Source organism: Danio aesculapii, chromosome 5 (assembly GCF_903798145.1).
Source record: "Danio aesculapii chromosome 5, fDanAes4.1, whole genome shotgun sequence".
NCBI lineage: Eukaryota > Metazoa > Chordata > Actinopteri > Cypriniformes > Danionidae > Danio > Danio aesculapii.
In genome coordinates, this window is record NC_079439.1 from 51,312,878 (window position 1) to 51,340,577 (window position 27,700).

The following is a 27,700-nucleotide window of genomic DNA, read 5'->3' on the forward strand; positions in this document are numbered from 1 at the left end:
TTAACATCCACAAACTGGGATTAAAGCATATTCTTTTATAATTGTACTGACAAGTAGCTGTGGCGATGAATTACAGTGATTTTACCTTCTTTTTTTTTTATTACACACGTTTTAAACGTGTTAAACCTGTAAAACTCATTCTTGATCACATTTGATGATGATTGATGATCACAGAGAGCTGAACAGATCTTTTAATCCCAGTTGCTTTGCACATGTTCTGTCTTGTTGATATGATTATGTGTGTTACTACCGAGGCATGTTAATATGCGGCTGTCAATCGATTCGGTGGGTGGGGAAACCGCACTCCTACGTTACATTGGGGTGGGCCTCAAAATGGTAGGGATTTATACCCTATTTTAACATCGGGAAATTAAAAAAAGAGACTTATTATCTTTATATCACCACAATATGACTGTGGACACACTACACCTACACACAGTTCTGTCCAAACAGCTTACAAAAGATGATTTTCATCATAGGTGCTCTTTAATGCTTTTTTTTAGCTTTGACTTGACAAATAAATGCTGTGTTGTCTGATTTTAATGTGAACTGCCAACAGAAGAGCTACTAAATATTCAGTGTTCCAAAGAACCCTATAGTGACAGTCACCTGCTCTCTATCTGTGCCCTATGTTTTGTGTGTGTGTGTGTGTGTGTGTGTGTGTGTGTGTCAGCGCTGTCCTAAATCTACTCTAATCTCAATCACATGCCCCTACTCAGCAACATGCACATATATGCATGTTTAATACATAAAGGCTGAGAACATGCCTCTGCGTGTCACACCCAGCAAAACAACTGGACAAAGGCCACATTTAATAGAGTGATGTTTAATTGGTGTAATAAACTTGACCTTATATACCCTCTAATTATTTACCGTCATGTGCCATTCAGATTAACTTTATTTCCTTTCAGTTTAGCGCACCTTAAACATAGAGGGCAAATATCCTCAAAACAGCAGGTAAATGCTAACATACTGCACACACACAGCCATTCTAAAGTCTTGGAGATATACAGTTGTCAGAATATTAGCCCCCCTTTGAACATTTATTTTTCTATTTTAAATATTTCCCAAATTATGTTTAACAGAGCAAAGAAATTTTCACAGTATGTCTGATAATGTTTTTTCTTCTGGAGAAAGTCTTATTTGTTTTATTTCGGCTAGAATAAAAGCAGTTTTTAATTTTTAAAAACCATTTTAAAGTCAAAATTATTAGCCCCTTTAAACTATTTTGTTTCGATAGTCAACAAAGCAAACCATCATTATACAATAACTTGCCTAATTATCCTAACCTGCCTAGTTAACTTATTAACCTAGTTAGGCCTTTAAATGTCACTTTAAGCTGAATAGAAGTGTCTTGAAAAACATCTAGTAAGATATTATTTACTGTCATCATGGCAAAGATAAAATAAATCAGTTATTAGAAATGAGTTATTAATACTATTATGTTCAGAAATGTGTTAAAAAAAATCTTCTCTCTGTTAAACAGAAATTGGGGAAAAAATAAACAGGGGGGCCAATAATTCTGACTTCAACTGTATGTTATTTTTCAGTTTTCAAGATTACTTGAGCTCCAAATCAGAAAATTTGTTTGATTTCTGAAGGATTACTGTTTAAAATGATCTTTAATGAACTATAAAGTAATAGCCATCACAGTTGTAAAAGAAAACAAAAAATATATAGTAATATTTCACAATATTGATAGTTTACTGCATTACTCTTTTGTTTTCAAACACCATTTAATCTATTTTAGAAATGTAGTGTAGCCAGATATTTTGTTGTTGCGTAACACAATTGACATAAACTGGGTGTGTAGTCAAATTGGTCCATTTTTTTTTCTAAAAAGAAAGAGAAAATATGTAAGTAATACCTAAATGATTAACTCATAACATTTTGCATGTCATGCCTCCTGAAATGAAACAAACCTAACTTCTTGGATGCTTTATTTGTTAACTCTTTTTAAAAATAGTCTAAAAATAATATAATAAAAAGATTATCTATATAAAATAGTTTTTAATTTTATTTTGTAAAATAAAAGAAAGATGATTAATAATATATCATTATCAGTAAATGTGTAAATCTGTAAATGTGTTCACTGTCCATTAATTTTAATTACAGCCTAGAGCAGGGGTGCCCAATCTTTTTCTTACAAAGTGCCAAAAACCAAACTTGATTGAGGCTGGTGGGCAAAAAGGTAAATATAGTTTCCATGGGTGATTTCCTAATTTATTTAATAATGTTTAAAAATGACCGGAAAACACTGCTTTATATTAACTAATACAGTATATTTTTACATTTTTAAAATAAACTTATTGCAGTAAAAACAAAAACAATCTCATTTATAACAGAATTATACTAGTTTTTGCTTTATTTGTTTAGTTTTTATTTGCTCGCCGATATCTTCTGCATAGTTCTCTCTCCATCGAGTGACGGTTTTTACATTTTTACAAATCAGATTCATTTACAATATTTTATTGAAACATTTAATTTGAGTTTTGTAGCTCAGCAATAAAACAAACACACAAAATAAAGCTGTGTTAAATTAGAAATGACTATAAAGGCATTTGCCTCCATCTCTCTCACTCTCTTCTCAGATGGGATGGTGGACCAAATCAAAGGTTACAATGGGCCAACTTTGGCCTGCGGGTTCTACTTTGTGCATATCTGGCTTAGAGTTTCTTGGAATTGATGTTCACACTTTCACAGTTTTGCCTAAATGCAAATTTGTTCCCACACCAAAGTGGACATGAGTATCCATGGAGTACAATTTTGCAGACAATGTTACTAATTTTCAACAAATGTAGGCTTTATTACTACTTTCTGTCCCAGTGTTTTACATGTTTTGCAGTGTGTTGTGGGTCATCTTCCTAAAAATGAATCCATCCATTGGCTCACTGAATCAGTTTGTCCTGACAGATTTGCCTATATTTTGGCTGTGTCCAAAAAAGGCTTTTCATTTTCCTGCATTAGCAAACGACTCCAACGCATGGAACTGCCACTAACGATGAGACAAAAGCGTGTTATTTAGTTCCTGGGATGAATTTGCTTAGTACCAAACATATGCAAACATCTTTCACAGGGTTTCTGCAGGTTTCACAAAGTTAAATTTAAAACTTTTTAAGACCATCAAGAATTAAATTTTAGACTTACAGTTAAAGTCAGAATTATTAGCCCCCCTGAATTTTTAGTCCCGCTGTTTATTTTTTTTCCCCAATTTCTTTTTTAACTTTTTAAACACATTTCTATATATATATATATATATATATATATATATATATATATATATATATATATATATATATATATATATATATATATATATATATATATTTTTCTAAATATTTAAAAAAGAAAAGAAAATTCAAAAGGGGGCTAATAATTCTGTTTTCAACTGTATATACAACTTAATGCTAAGGATTTATTTGGCCCAGCAGAATTTTTTTACTTTCCCCATGAAAAAACAAATTCTACTTAGTTATTTCTTAGACATATATTTAAAACCTATTTTAGAAATAATAATTATAATTCATGCTTTTATTACTTTTAGGTTGGACTACTGTAACTATATTTTAGGATTAGTCAGACAACTCGATCCCATTTACAGTTAGATCGAAATGCTGCTGCGAGGCTTTTGACTGGTACCAAAAAACATGACCACATCACACCAGTCTTACATTCTTGCACTGCTTGCCTGTGCACTATCATGTCACTTTTAAAAACTTATCTTGGTTCTCTTGGTTTTTAAATTAGTAAATGGCTTGGCACCTTCTTATCTGGCAGACCTGTTGACTGAACATCAGTCTGGTCAGTCTCTTCGGTCATCAAACCAGAGATTATTATGCATCCCTAAGTCGAGGCTGAAATGCAGGGGTGACTGTGCTTTCGCAGTAGCTGGTCCTAGATTGTGGAATGCTTTGCCTCTCTGTATTAGGTTTATATCATCTCTGTCTGCTTTTAAATCTAGGTTGAAAACTTAGCTTTTTGATTTGACATTTTATCACCGAGAATTGTTTGTTTTAGTTATAATTTTAGATCCTTCTCTTTGTGATTTGTATTGTGCAGCACATTGGTCAACCTTTGGTCGCCTTTAATAGTGCTATATAAATAAAATTGACATTGACATTGACATATTTCAAATAATGTGTCAAAACAAGCAGACCCTAGTTGTATACATACAACCTTAAAAAATATGGGGTTCCATTTGTGCCAAAATTCCCTTGCCTGCATTCTCCTTTGTACTTCACATTTGTCTTCGTCTCATTGCCCCCATGTTCAGGAAAATCAGCATTGTTGACGTACATGTTGTCAGTTTTTCTCTGTTTTGTTCTGTCATATTCTATGGGGTATTCTGTCATCTGATCTGTTGTCCTTATTGTTGTCTATTCATGGTTACTGTCATCCTTACCATTGTATATGCTGTTATGATCGTAAAAATAAAAACTTAAATAAACTAAATGTACAGTATGCACAACAAACTTTTATAGTATTAGTTACAAATAGAGTACTGTTAAAATTTTTATAAAGATGTATTGTTGGTGATTGGATGTGTGTTGGATTGATTGGGTAGCTGTACAAAAACAAAGGAAAATGAAGACCTGTATAAAACGATTCAAGACCTACAAGACAATATTTCTGTAAATTTAAGACTTTTAAGGCCTAAAATTTTGTTTTTAAAGTTAAGACTTTTTAAGAACCCCCGGACAACCTGTTTCAGGTCAAGCTCACACAAGTTTTTGATTTGTCTTGTATCTATCTCACTTGCTGGCCTTCATCAAAGATATTTTCCCCATACTGCAGTTACACCCAAACAAGTTCAATTAATCAGGTTGTCGAAACTTCACCAACTTGTTTCCAGCTAAAACATCCAGAAGTTCTGGTATGACTTTTGACATCATGTTGATCTGAGATGTTTCATTTAAAGATGTTTGAACAGAGAAATGGATTTCTTAAGAAAATTATGATTGGTGAAACTGACTTCAACTGTATGTTATTTTTCAGAATAACAAAATATTCTGCTTCAGCATCCAAAGTGTGCACAGCAATCTAAAGACAACAGCTGCGTCCCAAATGGCACACTATGCACTTATGCACTATGTACTCATACACTTACACACTCAACATTAGTTGTAGTATATGTATGTAGTAATAGTATATGTATGTAGTGACATTTGACGTTTGCCAAATTAGTGAAATAAATGACCAAAATACCAAATAATACTTGCCATGAGTATAACCGCATTCACCATTGGGAGGCGGTATAATCATTTTCGTAGGCGAATACTGCTTTCGCAATCCAAAACAAATAAAGTTATCCAACATGTGCACCCGATAGCTTCGCCCCTTATGCTGCTTGAGCAAAACTGCAGTCGCTGAGTGCGTGAAGTGTACATCATTACACACTTCATTTTAACAGTTGAATGAGTGCATCATTAGGGTATTTAAAGGGCACTTATTATTTTTAGAATTTTTAATGTGAACGCACTTCTTACACTATGCTACAAAAAGGCATAGAATAGTGCATAAGTATGCGATTTGGGATGCACCTTACTAGTAACACTTTACAATAAAGTTGTATTAATACATTTACTAACATGAACAAACAATAAACAATACATTTATTACAGAAGTTGTTCATGTTAACCAACATACGCTCATTCTGAAAACGTTTCCCTACATTGTAAAAAAAAAAACTAATTTTACAGAAAATATCTCAAATTTTTTTACAGTATTTTTTAGTCATTTCAAATTAAATTCAAAACTTAGTAAAATGACAAACAATCTTTCTAAATTAACAGTTTGACTTTCATTTTAGGTACTTTATCATTAAAAACAAATTACTGACATTTTTGTTTTATATACAGGGAAATTACAGTATTATTTATACAGTATTTTTTCTGTTATTTTAAATTATATTCAAAAGTCCGTAAAAATTACAAACAATATTTGTAAATTAACAGCTTGACTGTTATTTTATGTACTATATAATTAATGACAAATTACAGCAATTTTCCTGTTTTATACAATACAATTGCCGTATTAATTACGCACGGGTTTTTTCCCGTTTTTTTAAAGTACATTTAAAATTACGTAAAATTAAAGTAATAAATTGTAATTACTTGCTCTGTAAAAAAAATAAAAAATCTTTAAAACAAGGTCAAATGACTGGCAGCTACGGCTGCCAAACAAAAACCATAAAATTATGGTAAAATTTCTTTGTTGAAATGAAGTGCAAAAAATAATAAATCTACAGATATTTTCATTAAAATGTTTACAGAAAAACACTGTTATTTTACAGACTTTTCCTAGATTATTACGATCAAATCTGTTCAATAAATAAAATAGATAAATTCCGCTCACATGCACCTGTTCCGGATTCCGCTGATTGCACAGCGCACACACACAGTTGGAGGATCGTTATGAACTGATTACATGGACTTTAAAAGCAGCACAGACGCACGCACCAATTGCTAAGTCTTGTTATACTGTTACAGTGAACATTATGATGCGTTTCTCTTCTTTTGCTTTGCTTTGTTTGTTAATTGTTTATGTGGTTTGCTGCTGGGACTGACCATTTGGCTGTTTTATGACCATGACTCTGGATTCCCTGCATACATCTGTTTGCCCCTGTGTTGACTGTTGCTTACCTGACCATCTCTGTGTAATAAACCTGCATTTGGATCTGCACTCCTTTGTCAGCATCCCCTTCACATTACAGTTACGTTTCATTTAAGATTTGTAACTGAATTATTCCATATAACTTAAACATCTACATGTTTTATATAAATACTATTCAATAAAATGCAACAACTGTAATCTTAACGTTGTGAGAATTTTAATCAGTTGTATCTCGTTTGTTGTTTTTTCCAGATGTTTTTGATCCAAAATAAAACTGTTAAATTACGACCATGAGCATGTCTTGGCATTTTATTAAAGGTGTTTAATTGTAATAATTGAGAGAATTCTTTTAAATAACATTTTTTCTCTTGAAATTTTAGTGCAGTCACTTTATTGATCGTGTTTGATCATAATAATCTAGAAAAAGGTTTGTGAAATAACAGTGTTTCTCTGTAAAACTCTTAGTGTGTAACTTTTTTTGAACGGATTTGATCGTAATAATCTAGGAAAAGTCTGTAAAATAACAGTGTTTTTCTGTAAACATTTTAATGAAAATATCTGTAGATTTATTATTTTTTGCACTTTATCTCAACAAAGAAATTTTACCGTAATATTATGGTTTTTGTTTGGCAGCCGTAGCTGCCAGTCATTTGACCTTTTTTTACGATTTATTTTTTTTTACAGTGTATGATTAAGAAATACTCTACGACTATTGCTTTTATGCTTTTACTCAGTTCTTGTTAGTTAATATATACATTAACTAAAGAAACCGTATTGTAAAGTGTGACCAGAAAATTAAATAGAACATTTCATATATATATATATATATATATATATATATATATATATATATATATATATATATATATATATATATATATATATATATGCATAATCTGAGTTTATGTGAATAATTGTAAGTGTAATACAAATTACATGCAAAAGCGTAATACTTCAAACAAACCAAGTAATAGAAATAGCATCACTATTGAAAAAAATCCCATTTAAGGATTTTTCCTTCACTGCATCATAAATGACACCATGATTTGATGTCTTTACTGAGCTAGTCTCAAGGCATTCTGTGATTGTCTTCTACACAAAAGATTTAATGCTGCTTTAGATCCAGCCAGGCCAATGTATCTTAGAAGAAAGTATAAAGTTGCTTAGCTTTGTAAACATCAGAATCTACACTGTCTTAAAATGTAGTCTGCATACTGTTAGGTTTGAATTACAATCACACTTTCATAAAATGTAAATCCAGCACCATTTAACACTTGTGTTTAGTACTGCAGTTTATCATACTGCTTTCTGAGAAACAATTTGCCAAACTCTGAATAAGTCACTGGCAGTAATGAGCAAAGTTTCCAGTGTGGAGTTATATGGTCATTCTTGGCTCATGCTGACATATTTCCGGACTATTGGGCCAGCGTTTGTGCACATTCAAATATGAGCACAGCGTGATATGCTGTCAGCTTCACCCATTTCCCATCACAAATCACCAGCATAAATGTTTTTTTACATATATGCTTCAGCATTTAGAAAATAAAGCAAACTTCATTAAAGCTGATTAACTGTATATACTGAAATATTTTAGTGCGCAGACCTAATATACACTTTAGACCACAGTTGTCAAATCCAGTTCCTGGAGGGCCGCAGCTCTGCACATATTAGTTTCAACCCTAATGAAACACACCTAATCAAACTAATTGAGTCTTTCAGGCTTGTTTGAAACCTACAGATAATTGTGTTGAAGCAGGGTTGGAATTGTGCAGAGCTGCTGTCCTCCAGGAACTGGATTTGACACCTGTGCTTTAGACAAAGGGATTGGAAGTAGGGCTGCACGATATTGGAAAAAGCTGACATTGCAATACTTTATTTTGCTGTGATTTATATTGTGATATAAATACAATTTCGGCAGATGACGTGAAGAGCTCTATTTGAAATAAAATCATTAACTTTGATTGGAACAATCATGTAGGGCACTGAATCAAAGAAATTGCAAGAATAAATAAGACAGAGCAAAGATAAAAGTGAAATAAGTAGTCAGTTATTAAGGTACGATACAATATTATTATATTTTGCTCCTGATAATGATAGATAACGATATCAGTAATATATCATAAGAAAACCATCCACAATATATCATGATATTTGTAAATGAAGAGGGAAATATGCATCAAAAAGTTATAAGATGCATTTCTTTTATTAACAGCACATATATTTCTTAGAATTGCAACATTGATGCAAGTTCGATCCGTCATTGAGAAGTGCCACCTCATGCATATCGCTATTTTGTTCTCCTATTATTGGATAATTAATATGTTTAGTAAAACGTAAACACTGTACATTCTTAATTGCTTATCAAGAATAATAATCCCAACTCCGTTGCAGATGCTGTGATGTGATTATTGCGAATAAACACATTGTGATATCGATGCTGAAACCATTGTGCAGCCCTAATTAGAGAGAACACCAATTTAAAAAAAAATTCTTATTATCCACCCCATTATTTTGCTCTTTCATAACAGGACCACAGGAGTGAAGCAAAGGAGAAGTCTAATATATTGCATTAGCAGTTCAGATCCTCACAGAGGTTTATAGATATGAATAAAAATAGCTAAATGTACTGTTTTTCCACAACTTCATTTTTAGAGTTTCCATAATCTATTGAGATAATAATAAGTAATCAATCAATAGCATTGATGTTGCAAAATTCATGTTGAAAACAAACAATTATATACAAATACCAACTGAACGATGCCTACTTTTCAATGAAAATTGTCTCAAATATTTTTTTTTCAAAATGTTATATAAACCCATGAGAATGCATGTCTTGGGGTTTCCCACTAAATTACAACCTCTGGTTAGCAGCACTTTGTGAAGCAGAAGCAAAAAGCTGTGTAGTAAAACGCTGAAGCTGTCTGTCTGTGTGTAAGGAGAAAGATTGTTGCGGCCTCTTATTGAAGTGCAGGACAGACCGAGCAGATGCCTGATTAAAGCTAATCTGCTGCCAGGGTGTTTAATATTAGAAATCCCTCAGCCTTGTACAGCTGGTAAGACTGACAAAACATAAACAAACACACGTATGCTTTCATAAGCTACTGCTGTGAGCGAATCACAGCGATGAACGTGTTCATGACTGAGTGATCGAAGGGATTCAGATATTTTAATTATGTCTGAATCATTTAGCTGTTAGTTTCAGTTAAATATAATATCTAGAAATGAAGCGCAGTTGTGCATGAGGACGTTTAGAGACAGCATCGATGAATGATATAACAGTGATGGAATACTAAAAAACTGTATACTGTAAAAGGTGTGTAATTTTTGTTGTAACCAAAATAATTACAGCACGCACCCTCCCTGAGATTTTACTGTCTATTAAAACAAAAATATAAATGGGTGTAAGGGATTGCAATAATTTGTGTTTGTGGACAAGGAAGATGCAAATAAAAAAAATGTAAAAACAAAATACAGGGTTTCTGCAGGTTTTACAAAGTCAAAATTTAAGACTTTTTAAGACCATCAAGAATGAAATTTCAGACTTATATATGGCTAAACGCTAAGTATTTTCTTAATGGCCCAGCAGAAAATAAATATTTACCTGCCCCATCAAGAAACAAATTCTAATTAGTAAATTTTTAGACACATATTTAAAATAATGTGTCAAATTAAGCAGACCCTAGTTCTACACATGCAAACTTTAAAAAATTCTTTAAACCTTGAATAAACTGTGGCGCCAATAGGCTAGTGGTAAAGCCTAGTACTGAAGCGCTCACTGTGACGTGACGGTGATTCCCGGCTCGAGGTCCTTTTGCGATCCTTTCCCCTCTCTCTACTCCCCATGTATTCCTGTCTCAACTCCACTGTCCTATCAAATAATAAAGGTGAAAACAAACCCCTATAAAAAAAAATATATATATATATATATATATATATATATATATATATATATATATATATATATATATATATATATAAATTTAATTAAAAAAACTTGAAAAAACTAAATGTATGCACAAAAGACTGTTATAATATAAGTTATAAATAGAGCTTTGCTAAAAGTTTTATTGAGATTTATTGTTGGTAATTGGATGTGTGTTGGATTGATTTGGTAGCTTTACATAAACAAGGGAAAATTAAGACCTGTTTAAAAAGTATTGTTTAAAAACCTACAAGACAATATTTCAGTGAATTTAAGACTTTTAAGACCCTGTGAATGCCCTGAAAAGATTACACGGTGCCCTTAAATTTTTAAGTTGAATCAAATTAACCTTATAAGTTATTTTAACTTAAATTACATTAAACTGGTTTAAAACTAAATAAAATAATCAGCTGAAACATTATTAACTTTGTTTAATATGTTTTAATTATAAAACATAAAGAAAATGCTGTAAGACTTATTGATCATGTCATTTTTATAACAGTCACAGTATAAACTAATAAGTCATGTGTATAGGCCTTATGAAATCTGGCAGATTATTAAGTCAAATGCATTTTTTTTTTCATTTTACATGCACTTTATTTAGACTTTATATTTTTCAGTGGCCTGGAAGACTTTTTCCCATTTTACATTTAATATGTATGGGGCAGGAAAATATAATAATTAATATATATTTTACCATAACAAAGAAAAATGAACATAAACCATCAACCAAAACAACATTTGCACAACGTCTACTTTCAATGACCTTAGAGATGTGATTGCTGACCAAGAAAAGAACTGAACCCCTCTGCACACAGTAAATAAAAATGTACAATGAGAGTTACAAAAAATATATCCAGAAAAAAAAGTTATTCGTTCTGCAGAATCCCACAGATATTTAAGCAAATATTTGATGTATGCTCTTGTTTATGAAAAGGCTTAAAATATTAATTTGCCTCTATCATACTCTCAAACGTTGTTTCCAAGCTGAGTACTGCTGATTTGATACATTATTGACAAGTACAGGGCAGAGGGAGGGGAGGAAGTGTTTTGGAAGCAAAAGGCAAAGATACCTAATTTAGGATTTGTAATGACAGGATATAAAGACTGCGGTCTCTGTTGCTCAGCGACAGGAACCACGGCTATTTTTAAAAGAAAAAGCGGAGGAAGAACTACAGCAAGACCAAAGGAGCATGCAAAGATCGAGAAGTACACATTCATCTTGGAGGAAAACAGGCAGAACTGAAAGAACATTTCTATTAACAGGTTTATCACAGAAAGCCAGGGTAGGAAAACACATGACAGCCTATCTGCTGACATACATCAACACATACACACTCATGTCATTCTTTCTGTGAGGACCTTCAGTGGTCAGTTTTAGCTCCTGCCTGTGGTTTATTTGAGTAACATTTGCATTGACTATTTCAAGCCTAACTCTCAAACAACAAATTAGCATATGTGCAAACATGCATGCAAGTCAGGTTAAGCACAAAAATTTCACAAAGATGTCTGTCTTTCAGTTTGATCATTTTAAAGAATATTCCATGTATGAATGATTGATTCAGGTCACCAATAAATGAATAAATATTCATTCATTCATTTTCTTTTCGGCTTAGTCCCTTTATTATTCTGGGGTCGCCACAGCGGAATGAACCGCCAACTTATCCAGCACATGTTTTACACAGCGGATGCCCTTCCAGCCGCAACCCATCTCTGGGAAATAAATAAATAAAATTTAATAAAAAAAAAAAATATATATATATTTATATATTTATATATATATATATATATATATATATATATATATATATATTTATATACACATACAGTTAAAGTCAGAATTATTAGACCCACTTTGAATTTTTTGTGTCTTGAAAAATATTTAGTGAAACATTATTTACTGTCATCATGGCAAAGATAAAACAAATCAGTTATTAGAAATGAGTTATTAAAACTATTATGTTTAGAAATGTGTTGAAAAAAATCTTCTCTCAGTTAAACAGAAATTAGGTAAAAAAAAAAATAAACAGGGGGGCTAATAATTCTCACTTCAACTGTGTATTTATATAGTTATCCAGTTGTATACAGTTATATAGTATACAGTTAAAGTCAGAATTAATAGCCCCCCTTTGTTTTTTGTAAATATTTCCCATATGATGTTTCCCAAATGATGATTCTGACGTCAACTGTATGTGTATATATATATATATACATATATATATATATATATATATATATATATACATATATATATATATATATATATATATATATATATATTTATATATATATATATATATACATATATATATATATATATATATATATATATATATATTTATATATATATATATATATATATATATATATATATATATATATATATATATATATATATATATATATATATATATATATATATATATATATATATATATAAAATCAGTGTCCTTTAGCTTAGTCCCTTTTTAGGGGTCACCACAGTGGAATGAACCACCAACTATTCCAGCTTTACAGATGCCCTTCCAGCCACAACCCAGTATTGGGAACCATAATATTTTTTTTATTATTTATTTTTTATTTATCATATATATCATTTAGCCAATAGCTTTACAATAGCCAACAAAAAGCACAAGTTATATAGACCACTTTTACATTATGTACCTCCAAGTACATTTAAAAAATCAAGAAAAGTGCTGAATTAAAGAATAGGATGAATTGAGAATAGGTTCCCTAGGAGTTTTATCACTTTTAAATCCATTCAGCTCATCTCCTGGTCTAACAGGAACACTTTTATCTTAGCTTAGCGGATCTTTAACACCTCGCTCAAAGGTGATTCAATAATTTAGCTTTTTAAAGCTTGACTTAAAGACTGGCAGAAAATAAAATGTTGCTATTTTCTACGCCATAATGGCTAGAAACTACTCTCATTCTGGCGTAAAGAAACTTTGCTGCTGAATCATAGTTGCAGCAGGTGCAACGATATTGTTATTAACAACAGTAATGTTATTATTAAAAGTCTTTTTAAAACCTTAATAATCTATGCTAAGCTAAGCTAAAAGTGTTCCCGCTAGACACAGAGATCAGCTGAATCTGTTTAAAAATGGTCAAACTTAACTGTTTAAATCTAGGGGAGTTATAAAATTGGCATTTTTAAAAAAGTTTTGAAAATTTTTTTCAACCCTTGTGTGCTGTTGGGGATGATTTCATCCACTCTGGAGTGAATTTGAGTCTTAATTTGACAACAACTTTCTCAGTGTTCAGCAAATGGAATGCTTTTTGGTAAAAAAATATTATTTTGACATCTTTTTGGAAAATTATTTAATTTTTTTCAATTCAAGAATACACTCTGGGCAAATTTACTACCCTTTAGCTATGTCCGTGGCTGTTTTTGCCTCATTAACCTCCCAACTAACTAAAGGATTAATGGTACTGTCAAACTGATGATCCTCCAAACAGGGAAAACCTCCAACAATCAAGAATGCATGATTATTTGGTGTCATGTCTTCGCAATCCAAAAATGTCATTATAATGCATGTCAATGGGGAAAAACAGCCACAAATAAAATGAAAGTGTTGTCAATTTGAACAAGGGTTAAAAGTATTATTTTGAACCCACACTTTGGAATGGTAGTGTACAATGGGGTCTAAAAAAAGAGCATTAATAGGAGATCTTGAAAAATGCTAACATTAGCCTGATAGCACTAAAAGCCTCACACCCTGCAAATTGACATCCAAATCCACACCACCTGAACAACATAACTATAATACATCACGTAACATTCACCCGAGAGAAAACTTATATATATATATATATAAATACACTATATTACAGTTGTACCATAAAGGTAGTTTGTTGATGTTTGCATGTTGTTCCCTGTTTAAACTGTGTCCATGAATGTGCCAATGACATAATCCTTTCTGCATGAACAGGGTGCACATGAGAAAAATATTGCCAACTTTTTTGATTGGATGAGCTTTTTTTGGTCCTACACCTTCCACAGAATATTAAAATACATTTGGACCTCTTCATTTAATGATTGTTGTCAGGATGTGAAGAGACTTTCAACCAGGAAAACCACAACAGCAAGACAATCACTTATTGCACCTTTAAGCTATGTCATGCTATACATGTTTGGAATGGTAAGGTTAAGCAAATACATTTTCATTTAGGTGTAAACAGAGGATATAATTAATTTAAAGGACAACAATGACTGTACTGGAACACATTTATGTTGACTAACTACAACTTTCCCTCTTCGGCTCTCTATGATCCTCTCACTGTCTCTCACACACATGCTGGAGTGACTCTTGAATTAAACATGACAGTGACAGTGGCGCTTTGCAGTCTGAATTCTAATTACATCGACTCTATTGTAGACACTGCAGTCATGTGACAGACACACACACACACCCGCGTGCACACTCACATACACAGAAGTGGTCCATATGGGATTACACAATGGCGTCAAGACTGTCTGACACATCATTAAATTACCTCAACTTCAAAGTCCGTGACATAATAGTGCATACTAATGACTAAGTAAAAACACAGACACACAGCTGTCGAGGAGCTATAGAGTATGTCTGCTAAGAGAACTTCTGGAGGACACCAGTAAGGTTAAGAGAGAGGGGGAAGGAGGAGGAAATGATGTTAAGGGGGAGAGGTGGTGCATGGAGGAGACGGCATTCTGACTGGTCAATAATTAAACATGGTGGACTTTCACACTCACAGCAGCACATACTAAGGGTTTTCATCTGCCTCCTTGTGTGTTTCTAAGGCACACATCATAAAAGTTGACATTTTACAGACAGAAATAAATATTGCATGCAAGGTGCAACCTCTCATGTTGACAAGAAAGTTTGTGTAAAAAAAAAGTCAACACAACACACAGAAAAATAAAAGTTCACCATATAAAGAGATGTGTGAAACATCAAACATAACTAATTAATTAATTAAATCATTGCATTTTGGGGCTACATTACAATTATTAGCCTGAACAAGCCTTAAAAATTGTCTAATTACTGCTATGAGTATGATATTGCGTTTATACAACAGTTCAACGGCATAATCGTGTATATAAAAAAGAAAATCAAAGACAGAGAGTTTAAAAAACCCATTTGTATGAGGAACTTTCTTCCGGCATTCATTCACATCTGCAGCTGACGTCAGAAGAGCAGAAGCCGTTGCTACTTTACCAACGTAGATTTAAAGCTAGTATTTAAATGATTCTCTAGCGCAATGTCTAAAGTGATGACAAAACAGGTGATTTTACTCACATTTAAGATTATAAGGCTGAACGGCATGAAATGCCATCAGTCTACAGAGATTTCCCAATATTTCTGTGTTGCAATCGGGAGATCACAACAATTAACCCTGAACAATCCAAAGCAACGCAATCACTACCAGATTACTGTTGTGTTTGTAATAAAGAAAAACAGTAAACACATGCGGGCATTTCTTATTTTTTTACTGACTTAGTCTGCAGTAACGAAAACAGGAGACTCATAAAAAACAAACAGATGGCCAACCAAAAACGGTTATACAAAGTGTCCAAACCCAAAATACATACATATTTAAAATAGCAACTACATTCTCGCCTAAAACAACTACATTCTCGCCTAAAAAAGCCTCAAACATATATTTTGTTGTCCAACAGCAGCAATATTTGTCAAACTGTAGTGAGTTTATTGAACTGTTGTCAATTAATATAAGCTGGATGTCTTGGTAATTAAAGCAAAATAAAAACACAGAGCAGAGTTTTGCAAAGTATGCCAAAGTATAATGCTTAGTGATTTTTAAATGTTCATTATTTAGTTCAGAAAGGTTGGAAATGATACAAGAACAAGAATCAAATTAGTCTGTATGGCCTCAAAGAAACAGAAAGATGAATGTACTGACATACACCCAACACACAAATGCATTAATGCCACCATCACCGCATGTGAAAAGCGTCTGTACACCTTCTCAAGCTGGACCATGTCAAATAAAGCCTTTTATTAAAACACTCTCTTTTCACAGGCACTGGAATGAGCGGCAGATTCATCAACGCTAATATTTAACCATGATGAAAGTTCTCTCACATATTCTGCCTCTGGCTTTTAATAATATTAACTTTCTATGAACACAGTTTCAATATGTTCAGATTAAAAATCTGGTTATAAATCCTCACAGAACAATGAGGCATAATAATCTACTAATGTATATCAGCAGTATTTTACGTCAACATTATCATTCATTCATTTTCTTTTCGGCTTTGTGCCTTTATTAATCCGGGGTCGCCACAGCGAATTGAACCGCCAACTTATCCAGCACATGGTTCATGCAGCAGATGCCCTTCCAGCCGCAACCCATCACTGGGAAACATCCACACTCATACACTACGGACAATTTATTCAACTCATTTGAATATATTTGTTACCCATGGTTTGGAAGACTAAATACCTTATTGCTTTATTCTCAATAGAAATGTAGCCTCAAGTTACTAGCAAAACTAAAAGGTCATAAAACAACTGTGATTATCTCAAACAACAGCAGGACTCAGTCAAGCCCTTGAGAATAATGTGCCACCCCCTTAACCACAGTTCACACAAGACCCCAAGAGAGAAGACGACAAGACCCAGGCAGACCTCAGCCAGGCTTCTCCAGTTTTTGTAAACACTGTTGTTAAACGTAAGTCTTACATAAAGTGATAAATATTGAGCTGTATAAAAGGTTTTAACACCATACTAAGATGAAAATGACTTCTTAAAATAGCATAAACATATGCTATTCCTATAAACTGTTACTATTATAAACTGTACAGTAAATAAAAAACCAGACCTATACAAGTCTTTTTTACCAATGAAAGTAGTTTAATGTAATTGTACTATTACTGTAAATGTGTACTATTTTAAAAGTTTGCACTTAATGATTTCATCAAGGATTTGTTTCAATGTCTCAGAGCTTAGTTGATTTTCAGTAAACAGCTGAACCCGTTTCATCGCCTGCATATGCAAATTAACTTTTATTTAATAAAATCTTTACAAGTTGATCGACGAAAGATGTCATATCTTAAAATTATTTTATAATAAATCAAATATATCATATGTCATTTATCATTCACCTGTGATAAGTGTGGTTTGCTATGGCCAAAAGAGCTAGAAGATATCATTGATATAATGTTAATAGGGTGAATATACAGCCTCTTTTCCTGGACATGTCCTCTTTTTTGGGTAAGAAAATTTGTTCTCCCAAAATGTCCAGCAATCAGCTTTTACTTTCTACATTCCTCATTAATTGTATGCATTTTTTGGATTACCTTTACTTTTTTTATTTTAGGCCAAGGCTTGTTGCACGCCACCATTGGTTGGTCATATACATATGCAAACACTGACCAGTGCATCTCAATCCCTCAGTACCAAGGCAACAGTCAGGAGAAAGAGCAGCAGCTTTTACCTGTCAGTGGGTGGCACATGGATCCTGAATAGCACAAAAGTTATTATTATTTTTTTTATTTCAAGGGATATTTATTTTACTCCAACCCATTGAAAAGAAGCATTATCATGAAAAAAAAAGTGTTAAATGCATTTTGTTCTGTTGCTGAGGGGCAAACCTTTAGTGCAAAAAATGTGATTAGTATTAAAGTTCAGTAATGTAGTTTCATGGTTGTCAATGCATTTGTCAAAACTGCAATTCATCAAAATTCCGCTAGTCCTGGCTCCATAATAGAGCAGATTTCTATTGAGCCCAAAGTTAAAATGGCCAACTTTACAGCAGAAAAAAAAAATTTTTACAGCCTGGTACAAAGAATGATTTTGGTTCATATAGCTAATATTACTCTTCATGACAATGATGGGGGGGGGGGGGGGGAATTTTTTTATAACTCATCCGTTTTGTTTTTATTAAGTTATATTAAGTATGCATAATTAAGGGCGTGGCCACTTGAGTGACAGCTAGGTCTCGCTGGTCGCTGTCACTTCACCTCAGCTGATTCCGGCTGGTTAGCCACTGAACTTGGCATATACATCGTATTTTTGTGCTGTTTTTGTGGCTTGAGAGATTTTTTGAATTATTTCTTACAATTATCAGATGATATGTCATGCTGTGTGCACTTAAATGTGCTCACAAACCATTCACGTGGCCTTCATTTCCCAGGTGAGTAAAATTATATATTTATGCCATCTTTTACTTTAGATCATTTATCATTTATATTTTTCTTTAGAACTTGAATGCACACCAGAATCTGACAGATTGATTAGCTGTAGGCTCTAGAACAGTCATCTGAATCGTTGTCATACAGTGTTATGCCTGGATTTCATAAACAGCCTTGCTTTTACTAACACAGACTATATTTTAAGTAATTCACGTTTTCCTCTTGTAGAAAAACGTCATAAGAACAATACTTAGTATAGCTCAATAAATTACAACAGTGTTTTTAAAAGTCTAAACACTTTATTCATATAGTATACAACCAAGCACATGTGGTCAGAACACAAACGAGTCGGAGATAATGAAGTACAGTATTAAGCGTTTCTCCCAAAGAAAAGCACATGTAAGGAAAATGCTAGCAGGCGTCTGCAGCTCTTCTCACGCTCCACCTCTTTGCCCTTGTTTGGTATCCCCCAGTCGGTGCAATGACGCGCGAACAAAATGGCAAAGGTTTGCCACGCCTACTTGTAGCTTCTTTTGTTTTCTTCAGAAACCTATGGGTGACGTCACAGATACAACGTCCATATCTTTTACAGTCTATGGTATTTACCCAGCCCTCCCACAAAATTATTACCATGTACTTGGTACCCTTACTGAGTGTTTGTTGGTGTTTGCCTTTAATCTACAAATCACTGAACGTGTACAATTCACATGCATGACGTTGTTGTTTTGAAAGACACTTGTTTTCATGTGTTAACGGACACAACAAGGGTGGCATTTTCAAAAACTTTCAATTAGTATTGTTTTCAGATTTACATGTTTTTAGTCCCAAAAATGTATTTTTTCATGCAAACAACCTTCTAAACGGCCCCTTAAATATTGTAAGTCATTTCACCTGGTGGCCATCTTTGAAACGCCTCTCTGGCAGTATGCTCGGGCATTCTGTCTGAATGGGGAAACATCCAATTCTCAAAAACTGTTAGCCAGGCTTATGATTACATTACATATTTGCATTACATATTGTCTCATAAGTTTACATTCGAATAACATTCGAATCAAACAAAATTGGCATTTTTTCAGGTTGGCCGAGCTAATGCGCACTCAAAAGGACGAGATCACGACACAAACTTCATTTATGGCCGTTCTGAAGTAATTCACAACTTGATCTTGATAATAAATCTCCTCCAGAAATGACAGTGACTCTTCGTTTACAAGTTTGTGGTTGTTTGAGTAGTTACTGTCATGTGATGCGAGTTTGACAGGACAGACATTTTATACAGAACCAGAAAACTTATATAAATATATATATAAATATAAATATTGGGCCGATAAACAATATTATATCAAATCTTGATAAAATGTATGTCAATAACAATGATAAGCTCTCAACTTTTTTACTTTATATTGATCTTAGAGCCAATAACACAGCAGAAATGTTCAACAATGGAAATCTAAAAGTGTGATATTAGAAATGTACTGAATTTCTGCCACTGAAAATTTATTGGCCGAAAATGTTATGTCATTTAATGGACCCTCAAATTTTTTATGGCTTCAGCTATTGTTGGGGTACTCTTTTATATCTGGAAGCATTAACAATGAATATCAAAAAATATATTATTTTTGTTCAGTATGGAGATTGCATTTTTATCATATCGCTCAGCCCTACCAACAATGCTCTGGCAACCAGTCATAAATATTTAGCAACTGCATAACAACCACGCATTACAACTTAACAACATTCTAGCATCAGCCTAACAACAATCCAGAATTCACTACCAAATTCCATCCCGCCTGGAAATCAAACCAGCTTTGTGGAAGTTTAGCATGTGAAACCAATTACATTTTGTTTACAAAAGTACCAAAATATTTCAAGGTTTAGAAAACACAAAAGAGAACAGAAGCTTCCTCAAGAAGTTTGAAGCAAGCTGGCCAAAAAGATGCTCTCTTAGTTTTGTAGAGAAAAAAGAGCCACAGAGACCATCCACAGAGAGAAAAAGAGACATTCCAAACTAATGGCATGCCCTTGCCATTTCTGCTGCTTCCCTGTCTATGCTCCAGGAAGAGCTTCAACACACCTGCTGAAGCCAAACAAAACAAAGGCGTGCCATTAGCCAATCCTCAATCATGTAACAATCACCTACACAACAGACAACACTAACAAAAGCAGCACATAACCCAACTGACTGTAGCATCTGGGCCTGGCTGGCTGGAGGCTACACAGAGAAAGGAGCGGCAACATTGTTAGTTGCATACAATTTGAAATGGAAACTTTCTTCCAATGATCGTGGCATTTAAATGTACAGAAAAAAACTGAAGCCTTTTTGCATTTTGAAGTGTACTACATGTTAAGGCAATTTGAGAAAACATAGGTGATGTCACCTTAGTATTTAGTCTTGTAGGATGACTTAAAAGCTGTTCCCACTTAGGCATAGGATGATAACCGTTTTCAAGGTATACCGCGGTTTGAAAAAGTCAAGGTTTTAAAACTGCATAAATTTTCTGTAATACCGTTCCTAAGGTATGTGTGAGATTTTTTTTATTTACATTTTTATTTGTTTATTTGTTTTTTATGACAACAGTATCTCCAGCAGAAAAAAATATCCAAAGATGCCGTTTTAAACTGTAAAGAGATTGGTGTTTTTGAAACAAATGAAGACAGCAGAAATCAATGGTTCATTTGAATTACTTAGCCTGACATGTTTACTGTTACAAAATATTTTAAATCTTTCAAAAAGTTAAATATATTGTTTTTAAAGGGGGGAAAAAGTATTAGTTTTTTACCCAGACATTTAAAATGAATATATTTTAGAGCAGTGAGCACAATACCGCGTGAAACGTAATATTTTTATCCAAGGTTATCATACCGTCAGAATCTTATACCGGCCCATGTTATATATATAATATAAACATAACTATAGCAATAAATATACAATAACTATAACTTATACACGCCAACTGATAATTCAGTTTTGCATGTGTCGTCTGCCATTGTAAATGCATCAGTTCTTTAAAGGGGATCAATTCTGATTGTCAATGATTTTGAGAGAGCAGCTCAGTTGTTTTCCTTTGTAACATTTTTATTATAGATGTAGAGCTTCATATTCACGTTTATTAATTATTTCACATGCTACGGAAGAATTGTGTAACAAAATGCAACAGAAAAATTAGACTACTTTTACCATTATTAGAATAGACATTATAAAAGAATGTGGCTTCTGTTTTTTTTCTCTGAAATATACATTTTTCTGAGCTTTCTTTTTTACAGCAACTTTTAATCAGTTGGGTGATTTGGAGAGTACTTTGGTATCCATCACATGTATTGCATCACAAAACTAGATCCAACTAGAAAACGTCATAGGCCAATATTTAAGCATTATTATTGGGCTGCCATCGCTAGAGCTTTAATGTTCTGGCTGGAGGATGCACCAGTTAACTCTGCAGCAAAGACCCCTCTATGGGTGCAAGTAGAGGCCAATTTGGCTTTAGGGACCTTACTGAGTGTTTTGTTGAAAAAGTTAGTAAGATTTTTTAACCAAATAAGTAAAGCTCCAACCCTACCAGAAACCTCTGTACATGCACAGATCTGTCAGAATCATTCGTTCTTACCTGCATGGACTGATAAAACTTATTATGTTTGGAGGGAAAAGGGTTTGTGTTTTGTAAACGATCTTTATGTCGAGGGGTGTTTTGCTTCCTTCAGCCAATTAAGGGAAAAAATGTATTTCTCTCATACACATTTTTTCTGTTATTTGCAAATCAGGCATTTCATGAAGTCTAAAATTCCTAATTTAGAACTCTGTCCAGAAAAACATGTTTTATGATATCTTTACGAAGCCTGATTCTAGACATCTTATTTCTAAATTTGTGTGTTTATTTGAAAGTTGTGTTACAGTATCCTCTTTGAGATTTAAAGTCGGCTGGAAAAAGGATTTGGGAATTGAACTCTCTGGAGACAATTGTTTGACTTCAATACAGTCTTGCTAAGTCAACAGCAGACACCAACTGATTCAATTCAAGGTCATACAGTACATCGTCTACACTACTAAAGCCAAGCTACATAAAGTCTATCTTTCTGTTTCATTAATGTGTGATAGATGCAAGATAGCAGAGGACACAGTTGCTCACGCCTTTTGACGCTGTCTCTTACTGAATAGATTCTGGACCAACATATATGACTGGTACTCCAAGGCTTATACCAGACCTTTTCTATCAGATGTCAAACTTGCCATCTTTGGCTTCTCACAAACTACATCTTCTCTCCCTCAAACAACACAAGAGTCTTTAATGCAACGCATGGTGGTGGCCAGACTAGTGCTTAACAATTGGAAATCACTTTTAGCCCCCTCATTCCAGAACTGGTTTTTGACCTGTTATCTGTTTTTCAGATGGAAAGACTCAGATTTTTAAAAACTAGCTCCATAAGAACATTTTTGGCAACTTGGGGTCAATTTCTTGATTTGTTTGACAAATCTGTATCTCAAGAGCTATCCAGTGAACCCTCTAAGGTTTAAGTTATATACCCTTTCTAGTTTTGATTGTATGTTTTGTGACTATGCTGTGTGTGTGTTTTTTCGTTATTGTTGTTGTTGTCTCTTTTCTTTTTATTGTCTACACTACAGTACAAGCCAATATTTGTTCTTGTTCTGTGAGTATATATATATATATATATATATATATATATATATATATATATATATATATATATATATATATATATATATATATATATATAAACCTTAAAATAAAGTAATTTAAAAAAGAAAACGTCATATTAAACCATAAACAAAGACCTACGGATTATATTACAGGCTGAGAAAAAACTGGAAAGTTAGACATTTTCAACACTTAAAGTACAGAACTGAAAATGACTACAAATAGTCACAAATTTAGCTAAAGCATACTCCATAAGCATTAATCAGACGCGCAATTTTAAAAAAAAAAGGCATGAATGAATTCACTTAGTCTATGTTCAGGATAGGATCATACCCATTTCGAATACAAAGCTCCAAACCTACGTACTTGATAGCAATCAGCATAGAATCCATGACTACCTGACACAGCACCAAAGGAAGTGAAATATCGTTGCTACTTATTTCGTTTCTACTTTATTTTCGTTTATGAATGCATGTTAACCTCATGTATGATTTTGTAAAGTAATAATTTTAAACAGATATCATTTTTGAAGAGTAGATTAAACTGTGTCCAAAACATCCCTTTCAGGATTTAACAACAAACCTAAAAGATCTTTATCAGACCTCAGGAACTCTGACAAGTAATTCCACAAGCAACACATGACTCATTTTCCACCATAAATCACATGACCTCCACCAAATAGTCCTTTACTGCTATTTACATTTGGTTATAAATTAAAGTATCAACGTGAGCATATATTGTAATCTCTGTCTGTAGCATGGCACAATCTTCTACATCTCATCAGCTGGTGTTTTGATTTAAGGTGGATGCATGAAGCCCTTTCTTCTGAAGTTTAACCACAGGTGTAGATTTATATGAACATGGCCCACTGATGTCTTCTGACAGCCAAAGCAGCCCAATAACTTTAGTGTGTTTTTGTTCTCGTTATAGCTTTCATTAGTAAAAGTTTAATGAAGTGTATATGGAATATCAAAATACTTTTCAAGACAAAATTGTAAGTTTTAAGTTACCACTAGATCAAACTGATGGGTCAGTGACCTTGTAGTACAGAAAAACCAATAAAACACTGTGATGACATCTTGAATTTTCCAGTGCACAATACACTGAACCTTTGTACAGGCCATAAAAACAGCAAACTGTCCTTTACCATTTTTACATTACAGTGTGTACTTGCACAAAGCTAAAACTACTCATAAACCACTTTTGTCATTTACAATGCACTAAGAACATAACAACAACAACAACAACAATAATACTATTAAAGACATGCAAGAAAGGAAAAGTAAATCTTCTTTAAAGATGAAACTTGTATGACTTTCTTTTAGTGACAAATAGAGAAATAGATGGTGAAGGTCACTATACTTAGAGCAATTCTTTATTTTTTTTTAATGAACTATTGTTATATAAGACACTATTTCTTTAATACAAGTCTAGTGAGTAAATGGCCAAAGATCTCAGTCAGTATTCTTCTAACTATAATAACTGCATTTACCTTTTTTCCAGTTGAGCCGGTCTTTGTGAGGCAGGATCGCCCAAGGGACAGGTAGCCCCCTATGACCTCAATTTCTTCTGCAGCAGGGTAACGCTTTTTAATCAGGGTACCCAGATGAGCATAAGGGGCCTGTGGTGTGCTTGGAGATTCGGTGACAACTTCTGGGGCCTCAGAAGGGCTAGACTGGGTCTCAGGCCTCCGTTTTGGGACGACTGTAAATGTATTCCCTTTGCGCCTCTGCATCGCAGGGCTGGGGATGGGTGGTGTGGGTTCCACAACTATATCATCAATGTTTGTTATAGGCAGCTTATCAACCGGAGGGTCCTCCAGAGGCGAGTCTAAATAAACGGGTAAGCCAATTGAGGGTTGAGAAACTGGGGAGGGGGTTATGGCGGGTAGGCTATGTTGGGGAGACCCTGTTTTGGCTTCTACAGTCACCTTTTCCGTAAGCTTTGATGGAGGTGGTGTAAAAGAAGCAGGTGAAGGGGTTGGCACTGTTGGCTCTGAAGCTGCCACACCCACCAAAGGTCGTGGGGATGAGGGGGAAAGAACAGGGCTGGATGGAGCAGTGCTGCCAGGTGAAGAGATGGCTGTGCGACTTTTGGGAATGACGGTAAAGGAATTGCGAGACTGTAGACGCAAGTTGGCGAGAGCACGGGCCTGTAGATCACCAGCTGGAAGAAGAGAAATATCCGGCCGAGGAGATGGACGGATCTCAAAGCTGGGTGACAAGGGAGGTGACATAGGGCTCGAAGTACAGTCGGCACGGGAACGGTGGCTCTCCGGAGAGCATGGCACCTTTGCTTTGGAGGCCCCATCTGTGCTGTCCCAGTCCCGTTCTCGAACAGGTTTGGATGGAGACCTGTCACTGTCTTCCTTGGGATGGACAGTGACACTTCGTCCCCCACTCCCCTCAAAACGTCTGCGTGCGGAAGACACTAACTGGGGGGATCCAGAAAGAGGTGTACTGCTCCCTGAGTCACTAGGAGAGGTGTGATGATTGCTTAAGGAAGACTGGACGTTTTGGAAGACCTTGCTGTGCGAGGAGCCAGCTTGCGGAGACACTGGACATTTTGGCACCACATCTGGCTTAGGTCTGGAGTTTGGCCTGACAGGGGTAGGATCCAAGTCCAGGAGGTTTTCAGTGCTACGTGACCTGGGCTGCAGCTTGCCATAATTTCTGTCAAATTTCTGTAGCATGCGACTCACCCTCCCCTGCCCCTCCAGCGGGGCGGAAACCAGCGTGCTGAGGTTCTCCTCGCTTTTACTAAGCGCAGTGTCGTAAATGACCACTTCCTTTGCGCGTATCTCCGTAACCGGACTACCTCTCCGATCTAACAAGTCATTGAGAGAGCTGTATCCGCTCACCGTGCCGTTCTGCTGCAGTTTCGATGAATGCTTCAAACCACATCCTTCCGGAAAGTACTCCGGGTCGGATTCAATAATGATGATGTTTTCAGCGCGTATAGTCCGTATCCCGGGAACGCTGCCGTACAACTCGAGTATGTGCTGAACGGGTCGTGAGGCGATCTCTTGGCTCTGACGCTTCTTGCGTTCCTTCTCCAATTTAATGAATGGGTTTTCCTGCAGCGGACCCAAACTCTCTTGTAGCACCAGGCTCTCCTGCGCTCCTCCGTTGTCTGTTGTCGTTCTCTCCTCCGACTCGCTCGGCTCCGCGGATGGCCAGTGCTCTTTTGTTTTTACCGGCGATAGATCCGGGCTTTTGGTCGAGCGATTGGCAGCAGTAACGGAATAGTTCCTGCTAGGAGGTGTGCTGGTAATATCATCCTTGCTTTTGCTGCCTGTTACCTCGCCGTTAAGTCGAGATGCGACGGACTCGGCACCTGCTCCGGACCCGCCGCCCTTTGCCTTCCTCCGCTCAAGGATCTCGCGTTTCCAGGCCGGCATTCTCGGGCTCTCCTGCCCGGGCTCTTGGTGAAGAACGCGGAGATCCCCGCCCGACATTATGGGTTTGTGATGATAGGTGTGAAGCCGAAAAATCTCTCGCTGTTCATGCAGCGCCTCTTCTTATTCCTTCTCGTACATCATTGCAGCCGCAACAATGTATCCTGCATGATGATGATGTGCCAGTCTACCGATAGCAGCCCGCCTTCGATCAGTGACGTCACCGTTTCGTCTCGGGGTGGACACCTCATTTGGTCATTTTCACTTCAGGCACACCTTTGTTTTAACATATGCCCCGCCCTCGTACTATTGTGAATGCAGAGCAGTCCTGTCAGTCAAACACAGCGAGAAACGCCCATTGCATGATTTTTTAAACATTTATTTATTTTCTGAATGGTCGTAAATAACCAAAACTGCAAGATGTTTAGTGCAATTCAGTGAGAAAAGTAGCGAAATTTCACGTAAATTAAAATGCGTGTATGTTTTTGCGCACTAGGCGATAAGATTGTTTGTTTGTTTGTTTGTTTGTTTGTTTGTTTGTTTGTTTCATGATGGGCACAATATTTGCTGAGGGGCCTGTGTCCCATTACTGATTCAAGTCTAGAAAATGCCCTGGCCATAAACTAATTCTAAATCGATTAGTTAAATGGAGGATAATAAAATATCTACATATATGTGTAAATATATGTGATCATATATATATCATATAGCATGTTATTTGGTGACAGTTTTCATGACATATCCTTTGATGGCGTGGTACAACTACTGTCCTCGTCACTCTCATAATCCAGTTTTAATGAGATTAATTAAAAGGGCACATAAATAAAGATTGACAAGCCATCATAAGTACCACGCGTCAGGTTAATTATGGACTGTATCTAAAGATTGCTGTAGTCTGCTATGGGGAATTAACCTCAAAATCCCTTTGAAGACAGGAAAATGTGTTCATTTAAGATATGCATGTGCGACCTTTAGTACAATTGTTG

The 27,700-nt window shown here is 34.8% G+C and overlaps 1 protein-coding gene across 1 annotated transcript in view; it reads right to left on the reverse strand.

Moving 5' to 3' along the window:
* The window catches only part of tprn (taperin), a 41,452-nt gene extending 14,527 nt beyond the window's left edge, over positions 1-26,925 (reverse strand). The window contains exon 1 of the mRNA XM_056458445.1: positions 24,810-26,925. Coding sequence (XP_056314420.1) covers positions 24,810-26,774 — 1,965 coding nt within the window. The 5' untranslated portion in view covers positions 26,775-26,925. The remainder of the gene's footprint in view (positions 1-24,809) is intronic.
* Positions 26,926-27,700: the final 775 nt, after the last annotated feature.